Genomic DNA, 20612 nt, shown 5'->3' on the forward strand with positions numbered 1-20612 from the left:
GACAATTTGTACATGCAATTTGGACTTCGGTGTTATATCTCTGGTTTGAATTGAACAGCTTCTACAGAACTGCTTTTATTGTTCTGGTCCTGTTCAGTATTGCTTAATGGTGTCTATGCATTTTATGTCATGGCAATCATTTTTCCATTCACATTCACCAGAGTTATATTGCCCATTACCTACCGCGCGCTCCCACCCCAATTCTACTCATGCTTTAATGAACTTTACTTCCTTAGAAGACTATAACCTGTTGACATCTACAGGCTTCCAAAGGCCTCTAATAAAACCAAATTCAGTTTAGAAATACGTTTTACATATCTCAGGATCATTATAAAATGACTATAGACAATAACATCAGTAATATTTGTTATTGCCTTTTTCTGTTTGCAGAAATGATTTTACTGCAGTAAGAATAAATTCTCCAGACACGTGGTTCCCTCCCTCCCGTTTTCCCACTTTCTGGACATCACTGTATTTTCCTCTCCCAGGTAATCAGCTCTTAACCATGTTGGGGTCTGCTCCCAACAGTGTCCTGTCAGGGACAGCCAGCATTCCTCCACGTATACATTAGGCTTAAGTTATTCTCGCATGTTCCTAGCTTCAAGTGATTCAGGTACCTTAACACCAAAAGCCTTACAAAAATCAGTCTCCTACAGGCTAATGTTTGATTTTCATAAAAAACCACCTCCCTAAGATCTTTTTTGAGAATAACGGGACTATACATGCTTTCAAACAGTGCAAATATTCACCATATTGTGTTCTTTACAGCCAAAAATCCCCTTCTCTGCTCCTTACAAAAGAAACAGGATTTTTGTAAACCTCTATCTTTAAAAATTACTCATTCTACCATTTCTTTCCCCGTGCTACCAGATAATTCTCCCATCAGCTTCCTCATTATCACACTTCACTAATTTTCTTCTAAACTTCATTGCAGATTTATTTGCAGTTACAGTCTTATTCAACTGAACTTGCCAAGTGGGAGGAAGTGAGTCAACTATTGAATGTCTGTTGCAACTTAGGAAGGATTCTCTGTCAGTGAGAAAGAGGAATGTCTGGAATAATACAGTTTATCATTTTCTTCACTGTGTTGTATTTTATTCAAGACTGAATACAGTCCAGGTTGTTTATACCAGTACAATATTTTGCAGAACGAGAACGTCAATGAAGGCTTCAAATGCTCTTTTAAGGCCAGAGCAACATCATATTATCAAATAAGAACATAAAACAAATAGCCACTTTACCTTTTTAGGATCTGACACATTGTTAATATAAATAGTGTAGACTCCACTTTTGTTAAAACCAGACTGGTATACATCTGCACAGTCTCTAAAAGGCTTTTCTTCCTCCTTTTTTGCATTCTTTAGTAAAACTGCAAAACAAAAAACCACAATAATATAAGTTACAACATCAATCTCAAGCAATTCTGTATCAGTGAAGTCCACTTTTGCACATTGTATTCCTTTCAAACATACACAGTAATAACAGTGCTCTGGTCCTTACACAGTTAGGGCATTTGGTAAATTCTACTAAAGACAGTATGAAACTTTCAGACAGATGGCAGAGGCGGCACCAGCAAAAGTCAGTCATGATGCAAATAGCTTAACAGAGCATCCTGTCTACCAGGAGGTGAACACAGCACATTCCTTCTAACTGCAAAGGTCTGTGCAGCTGCAGGTGTTGCCCCTGACTCAAGATGCATCTGGGAGATGCCCCAGAGATGCACATGGAGGTGGACAAGCTTGTTCGGTGTTGTGATCTGGGACAGATGCTCACCTAAGACAGCAACACAGAACCCCAGAAGAAAAGAGCTTGTGCCTGCCCTCCACAAGTACTGTCTTTTGAGCAGCCTAGGGGCTTGGGACAAGGGAGGTGTTTGCTTAAGCTGATTTTTTTGGTAAAGAATTATTTCATGATTTTCATATCTACATACATAAAAGTTGCTAAATATGATTACTGGAAAAAAGAAGAAAAATCAATGCTGCTGAAGTCAGTTTGTTAGAGTCATGATTTACTGAATTTATTTTTGGCTCAGAACAGGAAAACAATTAATGTTAGAACACCAGTGCAGGTCTTGATCCTATAGATTGCAGACAGATCACATACATGAGCCTGGGTTGAGAAATCAGGAGGGCGAGATGTTTGAGGATCCCAGTCTTGAACAACCAGGAGACTCCCAGTCTTGAACAACCAGGAGACTCCCTGTAGAAGGATTAACATCTGAGAGCGTTCCTTCACTTTCACGAACAAAAGTAGCGTGACCCCACACGTTACTGAAGGATATGACTTCATTCCAACAACACATACTTTAAGCACATCAGTATTCCCATGGAGATCCATCAGACTGCTCAGATTCTTAAAGTTAAACATGTCCTTAAGTGCTGTGCAGGGCCTGGGCCAGCACTTCATTAATCCCTACAACAAGGAAACAATATTTAAGTCCTCCAGACATATTCTTCGTCTGGTGACAGACACATCTTTTTAATTTTTGGCTTGAAAATATGAGTTATAGGTACAAAAGGGACTATGCCTTATTCACTCTCAGTGAAGTGGCCTGTGTTGCAAAGCTGGTGCTTAACAACAATGGTGTGTAAAAAAGCAACGGCCTTGCACGACATGTGGGAATATCCATGCCATAAGACAGTATGTAATAATGCCAAGGCTTTGTAGACTGATATACTATCTCCCCTTTGAACAATTCAAAGGAGTATTTTAGGATGGCAAATTCCTGCCAGATCAATTGGCATTAATACCAATGGGGAAACTGAGGAAGAGAAAGGTTAGATGTTTTACCTCAGTGATTTTGTGAAAAGGTGAAAATAGAAAAATAGTGAGAAATACAGTTCTGCACTGTAAGACTATCCTGCTCTCCAAGTAGGCATTTTACACACGTCATATTCTTTTTTCCCTTTTATGTGTTTTATTTTTTCTTTTAAAGTCTGATTTTAACAACCCCCCCTCACTTCTCCTTTTCCATATATTTGCTGCATATTTATTATTTTTATCCAATACCATCAATAAAACCTTGTTCATATACTTGCATATGGACTTCAATTGGAAAATCAATGTCTCTGAAACTTGGCCATATTTGGAAAATGTAGTGCAGGCACTGCAGTAGATGACACATTTCCCAGTGAGATGGGAGGGAATGAGGTCCTCAGCAAGGTACACATCAACAGTGCACTATCAAAGGTGCCATTTTTTAGATAACACATAGAACTAAGGCCTTCACAATTTGTGTTAATTAAATATTTCATGGTACTTTCCTGCAAGCAGACGGTGTTAGTATCAGTGGCCAAAGTCCAACTTGAATAATTACTTGGGGCTGGAGCCAAAGCCTAGAGGAGTTAAAGCAAAGCCTCTCATTGATTTCAGGGGGCTTTAGATTAGATCCATTCTTCCTGGCCTGAATTTCTCTAATACTGTTGTTTCAACTGCAGACATCAGTCTCTCTTGTCTAAAAAATGTATTTAGTTGTGCAGAGGCACATTTCCTTGAGTCTTAAAGTACCTATATTTTAATATCTACGTGTAGAGAAATTATTTTACCGCTCTTTAACCATTATACACACATTGAAAATTACTTGGAAGCAACTACTTAAGAGTCATTCAAGGAAATCTGAATTTGGTTCCTTTTTAAATGAAAGTTAGACAAAAATAATCATGAGTATATCCTAAAGTCCATATTATTTAAATTTTAAATAAGGAAAGATTTTAATTTCAGAGTAATTAGAATAATTTTCAAAGGAGATGGATCTTTAGGAAGAATACTTAGAAATAATTTTTTTCCTCATTCTTAAAGCCTAGAAAAAACCACAATAAAACTGCTGTTGATGTGAGAGATGAAGGACAGAGAGATACCATAGAATGCCCTGTTCCTTCCATCTCAGTCTCAGAGAGCTGAAATACCTGAGATCACAGACAGCAGATGTGTTAATTTCCTATGGACTAAGCAACCCAATACCCTTCTTTTGCAGCAGTGGGTTTTATTCAGTGAATCACTGCAGCCAGGAGAAAATGGCTTTCCTTGGGTGCCTCTCGTCCCTCCCTCAGGAGCTGGTGCTTCCACTGGAAGGAAAGCTCAGCTCCTTGTGAAGGAGCTGAACTATTGCAGATTGCAGCACAATATATTAAGCATGACCAGCACAGAGTTCAGTTTCTTCTTAATACATCAGACTGTAATTTACAAGAACAGCCCAAAGTTATCAGAAAATTAATACTCAGGAATGTTACTGGTAATGTTCTTTTAGGGTAAAATATGTTTTTTCTAAGGTTTCCTGTTGTTTTTCTAACTTAATATTCCATACAATTTCCAAACCACTTCTACCTACTACAGCTCCAGACTGTTTTTTCTATAACATTATATAGACCTTGAATCCTTTATACATCAAGTGAAGTTCCTGAATGTTGCATTGGCTCACATAGGGTAGATGTCTAAATAAATTTTTAAAAAAGTAACAAGGTGCAAATAAAGTAGTTCTAAAACAAAATTTGTAGCCATTTCATTGCTTTGTTCAGCTTCAAGATCTTAATTGACTTTAAACAGATTTCTAATGTTAGTTTAGCTATTTTCAAATACAATGCTTATGCCAAAGTTTTATGTACCTGAAGAAAAGGATAAGTCTATGATGTCAAGCAAAATAATATTATCATTTTTTAAACCTGAATGCTTAGCCAAAATTTGGAGCCCTGGAGGGTTCTTTTGATTGCCTTTCTGGATGAATAAACTGGTGATGAAGTCATGCTCCTTTGAAGCAATGATGCCTATGTGGAACGTCCTGCCTTCCTGAACAGAAGGAGAATTAACAAGAAAATTAAGTTCTTGTTTCACTGCACTTCTGAAAGTCTTTCAGTTAATTTTCAGCCCAATAACTTTTTCCTTGGGCTATGCTACCTGTGTTTCCCTACTTGATGAATTATTTCTGTCAGTTATCAGTCTTTCCGTTGTTTCTTTGCTTCGATGCCCTGGATGTTTGAGTCCAGGCAATAGAGCAGTTACCATCCATAACTGTTCAGAGATCTATCAGATGGCTGCTCCCATGTAGAGGCAACAGCCCTGGCAGTGCAACTGCTCTGCGGCCCCATGGAGGAACAGAAACCCAAATCCAAAGGTTGGAGCCTCTTCAGTTCCCTTAGAAAGGGTTACTAGAGCTTGCAAGTGAGAGACCTTGGACATGTAGGACCTTTTCTCAAAGCAATGGCCAGGGAAATCCCTTAACTGATTGTTAGTTGTGTGTGCCTCTGGGTAGGGTGAGACTACTTTTCTGCTATCAGTCATGAAAATGTCAATAGTAAATGAGTCTACTAGTTCCTAACAGCTATCACAAATGAAGGATGCCTGCTTATCTGTCCAGGTTTAAAGACACTACTAAGAATAAAGAGCTTATGAAATATTTAGTAACCTAAAGTTCTCCTCTAGGAATATGAAATTTAAAACACAGAATATTTATCTTTTATTCTTAGATCTATGAAAACTGTCTAATATAATTTGTACTAGAAAAAATATTTTTTAAAAAATATATACTTAATTTTTTAAATTGAGATTTCTGGCTGTTTTTGAGAAAATTAATTGGGTATCTCCTTGCTTTTCAAGTCCCCATCAGATATTTGGTGAATGACTAGTGCAGTTTGTCTGTAAGCAATAAAGAATGTTAAACTGCAGTTCATGATGTTGACTGAATCAATAAAATCACATTTATATTTACTAAATTATTTAAGATCTGTACTGCCATATTTGTGAAATCATTTGAGACTGAGTTAATCACTAGCGTCTTACGTCTTTTAGTGATACTGCCAGCAAATGGAAGGCAGCTGTTGGTTTCTTTGCATGATGGTGACTTATTTGGACAGATATGCAGAGATTTCTGTAGCATCTTAGTGAATTATTATATTTTCATTGTTTTAATGTTTTATTTACATGAATCTAATTTTCTTATAGGACTTGATAATCACTATACATACCAAAATACATTAAAAAAAATTCTTCGTGCTTTTGAAGCCAGGAAGGAAAAGTCTCTCCCCATATCTTATTGGCAAACAGAAATGACCTAAATTTTAGCTGCTCTATCAAAAGCATCTGAGGTGAAAATTTATGCCCCCAGATGAGCAGCTTCTAAAAAATCAAAAAGGAGAAGGTTGTAAATTGACGGCTTTTACCTACAGCTGTAGAATTCCAGGACAGGGTCATTCAAGGACTACCAAATGGCAGTTTCTGTCTAGACCCAGACTACAAATAAATTTTGCCTTGATCTTGTCATGGTTCCAGACACATGGTGGGGAATCCTACATTTCTATGAAACGCTGTATCTCTGACCTCTTTTCCAGCCATTTGGGTGCAGCTGCTGTGCACCACCACAGTTCCAGTTATAATGGCAAATAGGGCCTGGCTCACAAAGAATCAAATCAGAAACAGTTTGCTAATGTTATCAAAAGGATGTCAGTCAAACAACCCCAGCGAGAAGGCCTGGAACACGGCCCATACATGTATATATGTTCCCAGACTTAGCAGCGGGAACCACAAACAGATCTGACAGGGAAAGGGTGAAGATTATTTTTGTTTTGAGGAGGAAAAATACGCAGAGTTACAGCCACTCAGTTTTTGCTGATTTAGAGCCAGAGGTATAGTCTGTTGTTTCAGTGGCCTGGTCTTGCCTATACCACCCTCCACTTGCGAAAAAACATTAAACTGCAACCTAATAGCTGGCTGTGTTGTGCAACTGTTCCCTGCAACAAGACAACCCTGTGACAATACATTTGTGCCACAAACATTACACAAACCAACCACAGGGAAAGCACAAACCTGGAGGTGGCCTTCAAGTCAGATATGCTCTCCGGATAACCACAGTGTTGACTACAAACTAAAATGATAGCCATGTAAGAGCACACTTGTGTCCCTCTCAAAATGGACTTGAAAAGTGCATTTTCTGGATTCTAGTGTGTTCAGGTACTTAACGCATACTATGTGTTTTTCCTCTCCAAAAATTATTGCTGGATTATTAAAGCTACCACTGTCAACCAATATAGCCAATGTGAAAAAGAATTAGAAAGCTACAATCCATTTAGAGGTGTGAAATAAAAAAAACTGCAGTTACTTATTATTGATAAAACATCAGGAACTTTTTATGCATCTAGCTAGTTAAATAAAAGTTTCAAATGTGAACTTACACACACTTAGTACCCAATTCTAAATTATTATAAAGACAAACTACCACTACCTGATTCAAAACTTTCTCCAGTGTCAAATTTATTTACTCCAGTATTAATACTATGTTGTATTTTCATCTCTACAAAGTCTGAATATCATCTTAAAAGAAAGGGAGGGCCATATTAATATGAAAGCCCCTTCTGGTTGTCTTGGAGTCCAGCTGTATTCTCAGATAAGTCACTGTTTGCTCATGCTTGTGTACACATGCTTGTTTATTAGGGAGGTGAGAGAAAGTTTAGGAATGGAGTTTGGACATATATTTTCCTTCCAGCAAACTATACATTCACCAAAATGCTTTTCAAAGTAATATTTCTTTGTGAGATTGCTCTGAATCTAACAAAAAGAGCTGGCCAAAGGCAAGTTGGAAAAAAATTTCATTTTGACATACTGGAATAAAATATTTCTGTTCTGGGAACTATTCTTCGTAATCAAGTTTATAGATTATAAATTTGCAGATTCTAGTTTATAAAACTTTATGGTCAAGGCTCTGATTAATCCCAAATGAAGCTAGGAGAGTGGCTGTACCAGGTTACATTGCCGCTCCAGCCTCTCCAGTGTCCCATTTCCAGCATCAGAGGCCTAGAAGCCATCAGGCTTCTCCACCAGACTTGGTCTTTTAACCTTCACTGCTCTTCTGCTTTCTTCTTTGCTTGTGTCCTCATAATTACTTATTTTCTCCTTATTTGCTTTTCTCTTTAGGCCTTTCCCTCTCCAGGAGGATCCTAAGGTTTTACAAGGGCTGGACTAACACCTGGCCCAAAAAAAGAGTCTTCAGTGAGAACAGATGTCCAAAGCAGATGACTGGAGAACAGCAGAAGAGCAGGCAAGCATATCCAGGAATTTACAGCATAGGCGCTTCCTCTGCCAGATATAATATCTGTATATTTAATAGGCTTTGAAAGAATTTTCTTCCATGAATTTATCCAGTTGCTTTTTTGAAGCCACACGAATTTTAGTCATTCCCACTGTCCCATACCGAGGAGCTCCATACACGTACCATGTGAAGGACAATCTCGCATTGTTAGCTTTTAACCACTGTATTTCAGCTGGTGACCCTTCATTCATAGCTGAAAGTGTCAGTAACTCCGCATCCATGCTCTACAAGCCACCTACAATTTTCACTGCATTCTCCGTTATCTTTTACACTGCCTGAATTATCTCTGATATGCTTAATGAATGCTTTTTCACATCTTTGATCATCTGTCTTTTTTGCTTTTCCAATCTTTTTCTTTTTTTTTTGAGATGTGTTGTACAATATTTTATACCATATTTGAGCATATCATGAATTATACTGTGGCACAATTTTTTCCAATTTCCTTTCTGTTCCTTTGTAACAATTTATAAAGTACTACTTTCATTTCCATCATTAATAGGCAACTAGCACCTCCTGTGACTTTCATTCAAGACTGCCTTGGGACCTTACCTTGAATTTACATGGGCATTTTAGAACATGGGACAAAACAGAAGTCTAGAATTCTTTCCTTGGGCATGCTCATCTGCTGAATGATTAGAATGGAAAATGCTGGCCTTCATTTAAGTACTCAGAGTTTATGGCAGCATAAATATATATATATACACACACACATATTTTTAGTGTTTAAAGAAGAACTTAGTCATAACCCAAAATGCAAGGCAATGGCAGGGTGTCACTTAAAGGAGCAGTGCTGCTCTTCCCATTTCTGTTGGCTGTGGACTGTCTCCACAGGCACCGAATGAATCAGCTAATAGATCTGCCAAAAAGTGGTTTGGTTTGGTGGGAGGGGGGAAGAGGAGAGGCAGGCCGGGGGTGTTGGTTTGTTTGCTTGTTTGTTTTGTTGTTTGCTTGTTTCTTTGTTTTACAGGTTTATTATTCTGCTGGAGCAGCTCAATGATCTGATTAATCCTGTGACCCTACAATCACTAGGCTGGGTGGAGAAGTGGAAGGATTTTGTTTCCAAGGAGCAATGACAAGCAAAAATAGCCCCTTCGCCATCAACCCCTAGGCCTTCATGGCTGCATGCATACCACTCACTGCATGTGGGCAGCCTGAATAGATGTGCAAACCTCTCTTAAGTACAAACCAATGTAACTACCAGGCCATGCTGAAATGCAGTTAGAAGAGCTACAACGATTCTACCAGCCTAGGAACTAGTCCAGTCCCAGATTCATCAGGAACACTACAGTTCATTACATACAAGAATTTTGGATCCATTTTTTTAAGGTGGGAAGGAAAGAGAAAAGGTGTAGCCAATTAGGTGCCTCACATTAACAGAAATGTTTTAGCAACTAACAGAATATTACTTTTCCCTCCCACACAGTCTTTAAGACCCTGAAGTAAGAAAGCCAAACAATTGCATAGGAAGAGCACTCAAGCTATCCAACTACTTATTAAATAAATCATTTGAAACAGAATTTCCCTCCTATGGTGCTGCAGGAATTGACTCCGTCTTGGAAAATGATGTTAATGTAGTGAGCTTTCACCCTCTCTGGGGCATAATTATTTACTACCTAATAAATTACCAAAAGTTATCAAGTTTGTTTCCCAATAAATCCAGCCTTAGTGACTGGTAACAATAATACTTCGATTCACTGTGCATTTGAAAGACATCACTTAGGAATACCACAAAGTGGTCCTCATTAGTGAGCTGAAATAGCATGCCTTATGGCCCATTTACAAAGAGATAAAGACACTTAATTATCCAGCTGCAAATATAGTTCCTTAATAGTTTCTGTTTGAGACAGCAATTTTGTGAGTAACCAGCCATTCACTGAGAGATGAGAACTAAAGAAGTCTTTCACAAACTGCTACAAGTGAGATTAAACCACTGGCTTTGTTTAATAGTCTAGTGTCCATATTTCTTTAATTGATTTATGTTTTTCCACACAGGCACCCTAATGTGCATTTAGTGTTTCCAGCTGAAGAATGGTATGCATACAAAGAAATTTTTCACTAACAAGCCATCTGGGTGACACCGGCAGTGTTGTTAGTTGTTTTATATATGCTGATATCCCCTGTGATATCTTTGGTGTGAGTGAATAATACCATCTTCACAAAGCAGAGTGAGGAGGGATTTGGCAATGACATATAATCCATGAATGAGGGTGGGGAATTGATTTCAATATTAACAATGAAGAATTTAAATGTAAAAATAGGTACTTAAAGTATTCATTTTTCAGTACTAATAAATATTGACCTCCTGCTGTGGCCCTCAACACATTAGAAGAGTTTAAGTATTTTCCCACTGACATAAATTTCAAATGCTGCACATTCAAATTGACTTATTTCAGTATTGAATCTCTATTAAACCAAAGTCTGGCTTGATCCTAGCTAATAAACTTTGTTGCATTTTATTATACAAGTATAACTTGGAAATTAAGGTATCCTTGCCTAAGCAAGGTATGAAAATACTTTTATTTTTAAATCATGATGATTTAGAATTAATATTGTTATTTAGTTAGTTTCAGAAAACAAGAATATAAAATTAATCTGTCCTAATGTAGATACTAATCATATAAATAGCAGCACTAATACAGACCCCTCTTCTGTGACAGTAAGTGCAAAATTAAGATTCAATTTTTTCCCAGCTTTCAAAAAGTGGAAAGCATCTTTATAATAGTGAGTTTTGTGAATTGCTGGTGGGACACTTTCTGATAGTGATCTTCTGATGTCTTTTTAAACTAAAGGTGTTCTTGTTACTGCATTAAGACATCTTAAAAAATGAAACTACTTGCTCATAAAATCTCTAAAGCAGGAGGAAGTAGAGAGAAAGTCAGCAAATGGATTTTTTTTGTATTCTCAGACATACTTACTGCGAACCTTAGCTGAAGCTATTTGCTTTGACACCTTTGGGGATCAAAGTAGGACTTCATGACAGAAAAAGTGTGGAACACCAGATGGCTTTGGTGCATTAAATGAGGTTTTGTTTAAATCTCTGGTGTGGTCACTCCAACTTTGTCAAGCCTATGTATTTTAATTAGTTCTTAATTAATATTAAGAGAAATAACCTTAATAAAAAAAATTGGAATTCATACGTGAAAAACATCAAGTTTTGTTATTACATTGTAGTATGTTACAACACACTGCTACTAAAAATGCAATTTCACATATAGGAAAAAAATATCTGTCACTATTTATGCATTCTTTTCTTATAACCATATTTCAAGCACACTGCTGATCCACCTCAGACCTACAGCTTGTTGTCTAAGTTGGTCAGAAACTTCTGGGCATCTAGCAAAACTCTTATTTTGTTTGCTTCTATGCTACAGAAGAAAAATAATGAAGTGACTGATATGCCACAGTGAGGAGGTTTCTGCCTCACTAGTTACGTCTCATCATGTTGAAAAAAACCTTAGCAATGTCAAGGTTGAGGTACAAAGAAGAGGCAAGTGCTTAAAGAATGAAAAGATATTGTTAGGGAAATGGTACCAGACAAAGCATACTATCACCTCAAAATATATCTCAGATGAGTACCAATACTATTCTTTCTGTGCAGGGAAGAAAAATGACCAAGAACTGTATCATACAAGCTTACTCTTCTACACTGCTCGCTGAAGTGTATTACATTTAAATATCCTCATAATTGTTTTCCAATACATGGCTGAGTCAATATAATATAGAAAAGTTATCTTGCTGAACACAGTCCAACACACCTGAATCTGTTATTCTGTCCTGGGATTCCCACTGGGATTTATTTTTTTTTTTAAATACTAGCTTGTATTATATAAGGTGTCTTTGAAGTCTTTCTAATGAAGTAGGCCAGCGTTACTGCTGAAGTAATTCTGCTATGTCAATGGAGTTTCCCCTGGGCCTGTAACCTTCAGGTCATTTCTTTGAAGTTCTCATTCTATTCTCACTCTATTCACTTCAACATAAACTTTAACATAACAACTGTGGTCTAAGAAGTGGAATAGATTACTAAGTGTTTAATGTTTTGAATAAATTAATTGCTATGCCTTTTAAAAGCATAAATTCCATTAAAATAAATTTTTGGACATATTTGCTTCTTCTATATAATTTTCTGAAATATGAAAAATACCCATAACCCAGGAGATTTGTACCTTTTCAGAAATGCCAGACCCACTAACCACATTATTTACTTCATGAATTCAATAGGCACTTCTGGGGAGGTAAATTCCTAGCATATATGTGTATTATTTTGAGAATTAAGCTTAGCTTCTTGTCAGCATTCAAGAGGAAGATAATGCTTCATTTCTCTCCTACTAGGAGGTCACAAAACCAGACATTCATGACAAAACTTTCTCTACTGTTCCATTAGTCCTCTGAAGTGTACAAGTTTAGATCAAATGTATTAACAAGGTATGTTGTTGCACAGTCTGAAAGACAACACAAAAAACAGTAAAAGTAAAATAAGTTTATGGTTAAATATCCTATCCCATTGAATTTTTACATTCCCTCATGTTGTGGGTAGGAGTAGTTGGGCAGGTATCCTAAGTTATGCAAATTAATGTTAACACTATAGACACTCTACATCTATTTTCTTCTACTGGAAAAAAAAAAGGACAATGTATTTGAAAATACGTGTGACTTTTGACTGGGCACATTTTTGATGTTTGGCTTGAAAAATAATTTCCCACTGGAGCAATACACAACCAATACAAATACTTTAAAGAAAACAATAATCACAAAATTTTTGATGACCTTTGCAAGGAATGATGTGATCTCTATCCGACTCTTATCTCTTACAGGTGAAGGACTTCTACAGCCCTGGAGATAGTCATGCAAGATGTCTATTGTGATGAATTAAGCCTTCACCTCAATATTTCTATTTGTCTTTTATTGGGGAAAAGTGAAAGTTTCCGGCATTCATCTATATTTTGATAGATTCAGAGATTACTTAATCTTTAAGAAGTTACTTTAAACTTTCACCATAGTGAACTAGTGCCTGAAAGCGCTTCTTTTTTAGAAATTCAATTCTAGAAATTTATTGGCAGCTGCTGCCAAGATTGTTGCCCTTGCCTAAAAAATACATAAACAATGTGACAAATCTGTTTAGGCATAGACACGGGCCAAAATGGAGACACGTGAGTCCCCATAGTATCCTGAATATATTTGACTCTCTGTAGGCTTTGTGACCTATTAGAGTGTCTATTTTAGGGATTACATGCAACTGGAATCCTGGAGTCGCTCACACTGGGACAGAGGTGGGTGGTATTTTGGAAACCAAACTCACAAACAATTCCAAGTTTTACAGGTGGCCCCTGTCCCAAAACTGGTCTGTACCAAAACTGACACTGAAAGTGGGATCTGGATTTTTTATTTAGGTCCATCTATATTTTAAAAAAATTATCCTTTGTGTGTCTTTTACTTTTTTTCTCTCTTCCTCATTTGCCTTTATATCCTTCAGAAACTCTCTGAAAGTTTGTCTAGCCATGGTGGAAGCACCAAAGCAGATTTCTTAGGGTTGCCATCCAGTACTAGAGACTATATTTGCTAAGCTTCTCAGAGTGTAAAACTAAACAAAAGCAGTTTCTGTTCAGCAGTGTATCTCTACACTGTTCAGCTATATTATTCACAGGCTCCCAGCAGGCAAACTTCTGAAAGTTTCCCAACTTATTTACATTAATCTAAAAATAAATCTTCTGATATGGTTATGTCATTACTGGAGGAAATTTATCTCATGTTTTGTAATCAAAAGACAATAGTTATCACCAGCTTGGTTTCAGATTAAGTTGTTTAGCTGTATTATTATTATTTTATAAAAAATAGTTTTTAAATTACTAATTTCAGTTTCACAAATTGGAAAATCCTGAATACTATGATTTATTTAAGGAAAAACATAATTTTCCCATCTGTGACTTATCCTGGGTGAGATCTTTAGGTTTCTTGATACTGAAAATAGTTTTTTAAAATATATAAAGATACATGTAACAAAATATATCTACTTACATTTTTAATTTATGGTTGAAAATCCAACAAAGGTACTTAAAACCATTCTTAAAATACCACAGGGTTTAGACTTTTCAATTCCTTTCAACTCTTGTGTTCATCCTTAGGAAGTTACTCATCTTTGACACTCTGGCTTTCTAGACTTGATGCCTTGCTTAGGTTGTGCTTCCTTTCAAAGATGAATGTACCTAGTTAAAAGCCTGAAGTTTTTAAGGGGACCCATCCTTTGCTAGCTCTTCAGCTTTCTAATAATTCAAAAGTATTTATCAATCTCAATGACATCTAGCAAACTTTACTTCGCTTAATCAAGTATGATCTTTTATCAATGGAAAATATCTCTCTACCATTAGTTATTTTGTACGCTTCCACAACAGCATCCCACGCACCACCTTTCCCATCTAATAGTTCTCTATGTTAGAGCTCTCTTTCCTCATATGGAATTCATTCCAGGTTTCTAATTATTTCCATTGTCCTATTTTTCTCTGGATTATTTCCATTTCTGCTATATCCCTTATGAAATTAAATGACTGAGGTTTACCAAAGTATAAGATAGAAGTGGTGTTGCTGATTTATATATCACATTTTGTTATTCTCTATCTCCAAACAAACACCAGTTTTCACAGCGTATTTTATGTTTTGAACATTAATGTACACATAAAGACTTGTGTAAGACTATCTAAACTTTATATTTTTGTGTGAATTTAGACTAGCTCCAGTTGTACTTCCCAGTGTGCATACTCTTCCATCTTCAACATATATTTGCACAGACTGAAGCTGGTATTATTTTTTGGTACAACCAAATGCTTTAGTATTCAGTCTTCATTAGAATGCTCTTGTGCTCCAGGATAATATTATTATTTTAACTTAAGCTGCCTGGCTCCTTTTTCAGCTGTGAATGCACTTACCAAAAATGTTGGTTAGCTAGCCTTAAACACACAGTAAGTGGAAATATTTCTGCAATTATTTCTCTTTATATTATTCTCTTAAAATAAAAAAAGGTATCCAAGGAAAATTCCGAACATAGTAATACATAAAAGGTCCAAAATCAAGAGTCTGAGTTAGGCTATTAAAATTATATTTAGGCATTTAGCTGTGAAGAGCATCTTTTGTTTCCACAGTTCCTCAGATGTAAAAAAAAAATACTGCTGAAAATTCAGGTTTTCAGGCACCTGAATTTGTACCCAGGAGCCCAATTTTAAACATTCACTTCTGTAATCCTCACTCAAAGTTTTTATAAGAAACAGCCGAGGAAAATAAGTTTAGGAAAAATGTTGGTTTGTTTGTGTTTGTTTTTTCTTTGAATCAAATTAAAAATTATTAGAAAATCTGTTCGTAACCTTAAGAAGAACTTGCAGTATATCTCTGTAGGAGTATAATATATCTTTCATTTTGATATTAATTTTAAAGTACTCCTGAGCTCTGTTAGAACACTCTGAACACAGCTTTGCCAGGTTTCTTTGCCAAAAGACCATAAAACAAAATAAAGGATTTGCATTGCATCACAATGTTTCTCTACTGATATGAGAACAGCCTACTATGAAGGATGTTATTTAATTCAAAATGCTGGGGAACAGCATAACAGAATAAGCAGAAGGGAACATTTAGAATGAACATGAGGGGGAAAAAAAGTTTTTTTAAAAAAACGTAGTCTATCAACACTGGCCCAAGCATGCAACACTTCCAAAGGAAGAGATGTAATCCTCGTCACTGGAGCAGTTCAGATTTAAGCCACACAAGTTGCATGGGAATATATAGCAGAGAGCAAACCCACACTGCCTCGAGCTGAATAGTTTGAATGATCTAATATGTCCTTCGGCCTCTTGAACAGAGTATTGAATAACAATGCAGGTGACAAAGTTTTGACTAGGGGGGATGGGGCTGTTTGGGGGATTTGTTTGGTTTTTTGCTTTTTGTTTTTCAGATAATATATGGCACTTAGAGCTCTAGAATTACAATAAGCAAATATGCTGGGCTCTTAGGACTGCTGGTACTTAACCTCGCATAGACCTCTTTCATCCATGCTTCCACACTCACTGAATGACTATCACAGTTCACACATCTACAGCTTCTCTCTAAGTTTACCCTGTACCCTTTCTCAGAAGGGTTTTGATGGCTTCTTCCCAGATGGATATTATTTTCTTTCCTCAACGTTATTTTCACCAGTATTTTTAACCCTCTTCATGCCATACCAGGCACAGCTGTTAATCCCCTTGTTATTCTTAGCTTTTGCCTTTTCTTTTATATTCTCCCTTACTTTTCTTCTTCCCTCTCTTCTGTATGACTTTGCTTTGTTTTCCATAGGTACTAATTTGTTCTTTCCAGTGTCTCATTTCCATCTTTTACAGTGGTCTCCATTCACCTATCCCCCTTGACCAGTTCTGATGAAAGGAATTTCTTTCCAGAGACATTTTGCAGTGTCTTTAGCATTTGAAAATTGAAATCCTACCTGAATTTCTTTCTCAGTCTCTGTAAGAAACCTGTTTACAATGAAAGGCAGACTAGAGAATTGTCCTAGAGTCAACCCCTTTTAAAAGATCTTATTTCTGTCGGTTTTGTTTGTAGTATGCCTAATGCACCCAGAAAAAATAACAAACAAAATCCAGCAAGGAAGAAGGAAGAAAAATGATCCCTTAATATAAATAAAATCTCATTCAAGAGAAAAGATTAATCTTTTGGATGGCTACAGCACCATAAGTGCCTACATCCAAGTTCATCAACTTTATAACCCATATATATGTATAAAGTTTCGGGTTACTTTCCTTCATTTAGTACCCTGTTCTCTCCAATGATTGTAAAGGAAGTCTAGAGTAAATTAGATATCGGTATCTACAAAGTTAACATCCAAGGTTGGTTAGATTACTCCCAGCAGAAAGAGAATGATGCTCAGAGGAACAAATCAGTATTGCTAACGTGAAGTCAATGGAATTATGGCCTACATCAGCTATGGTCAAGGTATAACAACTCAATGATATTAAATTAAAAAAATCAAAACGAGCCATTAGTACAAGGGTCAGCCTCAGCACTGTCTGAATCTTATTTGATTTGTGGGTTCTAATCAGCTCTTTTGTCCTCAATTATAACGTCCTTTTCTTTCTTAGAATAAGCTCATTAAGTTCTGCCTTTCCAAAAATTCAGGACTTACTTCAGAAGAAATTTCCTAGTACTTCTAATGTTTCATAATGCTACTTGCTTACCTCCTTCCTTGGAACAGAGGGTGATCAGAGTGTGAACTGTATCCATCAATTCAAGCTGCTGTTTCTGCAGGACACTGTTATTACTTGTTGCCTTGTTTAACTGCTTCTCTAGTTCCTGGATTATGTAACTTTGTCGTGTGACCAAGCTTTGTAGGTTCTCTTTTTCTTCCTTCAAAGTGTCCAGCTCTTCTTTATGCCTTTCTTCCATTTCTAAAATTCTGTGCTCTAGCAAACTAAAATGAAATAGAGCGGTTAGTACATATTATTTCATGCCAACATATTTATTAATACAGAAAACAGAACTATTATATTTTTCACCATAGAATTCAGTACATAAATCGTTTATTCTAAAAATGTCACATCTACTAATTCAGTCCCTTGATTTCCTCTATCAAGCGGCCAAATATAACTGCTCTCTAAGGTTCCATTTTGTGATCATTTGCATGCTGTAGTGCTTAGAGTAAATTGCACGGAACTACATATCTAGTTGTCACACCCATCCAAGTGCACAAGCATAGGGCCTGCAACACATTTGTATATAGAAGTTCAGGCAGAAAAGCCTAAGGTAGGCAAAGGAGGGAGAAGAGCTGGCTGTTGAAGAGGACATCATTAGCAGTATGCAGGGGTCAGTATGACAAGAGACAAAAATCAGGGGTAAACCAAGGAAGAGTTTGTGAAGGGCCTTACCACTGAATGGAAAATGAACATTAGGAACTATGGAGTACCATCAAGGGCTAGGGAACCCACAATAAAAGCTCCATTTGATGTGATCTTTGAAGCTGGGAAAGGAATTGTGCACCAGATGAGTGGTATCTGCTTTCACATTAAGAATAGTACCGTTTCCCCAAAAGATGAATCAGAAGTTTGCATTTTAATATACGGTTCCCTTGTTTTCCTTGAGTCCACATAGGTATTCCACCCCCCATGCCTTTGTGGTTCCACAAAAGTCTCCTCAGAAAACTGTTGGGCATCATACTATGCGACATGCTTACATAATTTTTTATAAATAATACTACACATGTATGGAAACACTTTCTCCTGACTAGCATTCTTTTTCAAGTACTCTCTCTGTCCTGAGTCAGAAGTGTACAATTTACAAAGATCAAAGGCATGTCAGATTACATCTAGAGGCATAGAGGAGTTGTAGACATAAAGGACAGCTAATATCTGTCAACAGTAAACAAGAACTTTTTCCAGGCCAGTGCTTTGATGCTGTGGTGGGAGTTTAACAGAAAGATTTTATTAATATTAGATAAAGAAATTAATTCAATCCCTCTGCTACTTTCTGTTCAGTAATTCTACTGTATATGCCAAAAGAGGTGTTTCTCATGCCCATAAACCAAATGATGGTTACAAACTTGCCAACAAACTGCTTCCTGTTCAAATCAGTCTTAGGCTTTATTTATTTGCACTCTCCCCCCACCTTTGTTTTTACTTCTGGATAATAGATCAGTGGCAAAATGCCTGCATAATTTCAGGTCATTTAACCTAACTGAAGAATGTAATTAAATCCATATGGAGTTGTTTCTAGTAGATATCACAGGGCCTTAATATGAGCTGTTACAAATGATAACAACACAAAGATTAAATTCAGGCCCCGGATTTTCTGTACAAGCTAGAGTAATTTAAAGCTTTTTTTTTTTTTTTAATAAAAGAAACCAAGCAGCAAATCTCTTTCTGAAATATCATAAAAGTGGGAGATCCAAAAATACTGAAGAAAATATACTTTGTAATATCAACATATCTAGTTCTGTGAAAACCAGAAGGATCTGAGTAAGAGAGAGGAAAAAGAAAAGATGGGACAGGAAAACACTTTTTCGTGGGCCCACAAATGATATCTCATTCTAAAAGGCTCATTAATTAGTAATGAAAGCATAACAAGATTCAGTGGACTGGAATCAGATGATAGAAAGTTTCAATCTGAAACAAAGTATGGATTTTGAAGCCAAAGACAATAAATTATTTTAACACCTTATCAGACCTGTAGCTGAGTTTTTCATCACTTGAACTCTAACATTAAACACAATGCCCTTATGTTCTACACTCATCAGGATTTTTTTGAGAATATTTATGTGGAAGTCTTTGAGTTTTGTTATGCAGAAGGTCAGACTAATCAGTTTGGTTAGGCAGAATTGGTTGAAATGTTCTGATGGAAGTGGTTTTGCTCATAAAATGCAGTTCAACAAAATTAAAAAACGTTCTATGTGACTTTTATCAGCTCTGTCCACTTCATAATGGAAATTATTGAAATGTTCATTTTGAATCTAGATTTTAAATTTTCTGATAGACTGTAAGTTATATCAATGCACTTTGGAAAGGAACTAGGTGGGCCCCAGGCGCAGTTTGTGATAGAATGTGTGTTAGGTGTGACCACATCCAAGTCTGACATCTTACAGTCCACTGAAAATGTTGTGTATTATCAGTGTAAGAGAAGATGCTATTTCTGAAGCCAGAATAATGCTTTATAGTTAAATGGTAAGTAAAGACAAAAACAGTTCCCTTTGTCCATATCCTAGTACAGTACAGGACATTTCCTTAATTCCTCAACATCCTATCTGCATGTCCACATCTAAATGATTTCCATATCTGAATGGTTTCATGTAAAAGAAGAAGCCTTTGACAGCCACGATTTGTGCACTGCATTATTTGTTTCCCACCATAGCCTAAAACCATAGTGAATGAACCCATGGTGATGACAGTCTTATTTGTAGCAACACTGGCCATGTCAAGCAAGAAGGAAGAATGTTCAGAGCTTCCCAGTTTGGCATCTACAGACACAGAAAACAAGCAGATGTTTTACGGCTTTAGTAATAATACATCCTAATACTTCTGAGTAATGTGTCAACAACATGTGGTAGAAAGATGGGAGTGTCACAGCACTTGGTTTCTTTACATTTTTCTATGTAGATTAAAAGTTCTGTTATTTTAAACTGCAAAACTAAGCTATTTTAAGGAATGCATATGCATTTATGCAATGATCTTTCTATTTCCATAAATCCACAACAGCGAAGAATAAGTCCTGAGGATAAGACCACTCCCTGTATTCCTGGGAGAAATCCAAAACATTCGTTATGTTTTACTAAGAATCAATGAGAAATCTTTGGTCAAAGTTACAAATGAACAAAAGCAAAAACTTCACATAGATCGGGGATATCTGCACTGGCCTATTCCAAAAGGAAGAAATCCTTAAACAGCATGAGAAAAGCTGCTTTTATGTCCTTTGACTCCCATGTGGCCAAAATTTTTCATTTGTATTGTTACATTCATATTGATTATAGCTCCTTTAAATAAAAAAAAAAAAAGGTGCTGGAAACTTTATAAAAAAATCTTGA

The 20612-nt window shown here is 36.5% G+C and overlaps 1 protein-coding gene across 2 annotated transcripts in view; it reads right to left on the bottom strand.

Annotated features, from left to right (window-relative positions):
• ANGPT1 (angiopoietin 1) overlaps window positions 1–20612 on the bottom strand; it is a 169739-nt gene that overhangs the window by 60293 nt on the left and 88834 nt on the right. For both annotated transcript variants that reach the window (XM_063327400.1, XM_063327401.1), the window contains 2 exons: window positions 17281–17513; window positions 1242–1369 (listed from right to left, as the gene is read on the bottom strand). In XM_063327400.1, the coding sequence (XP_063183470.1) occupies window positions 1242–1369; window positions 17281–17513 (361 nt within the window). The remainder of the gene's footprint in view (window positions 1–1241; window positions 1370–17280; window positions 17514–20612) is intronic.

This window comes from Chroicocephalus ridibundus, chromosome 2 (genome assembly GCF_963924245.1).
Source record: "Chroicocephalus ridibundus chromosome 2, bChrRid1.1, whole genome shotgun sequence".
In the NCBI taxonomy this organism is placed as follows: domain Eukaryota; kingdom Metazoa; phylum Chordata; class Aves; order Charadriiformes; family Laridae; genus Chroicocephalus; species Chroicocephalus ridibundus.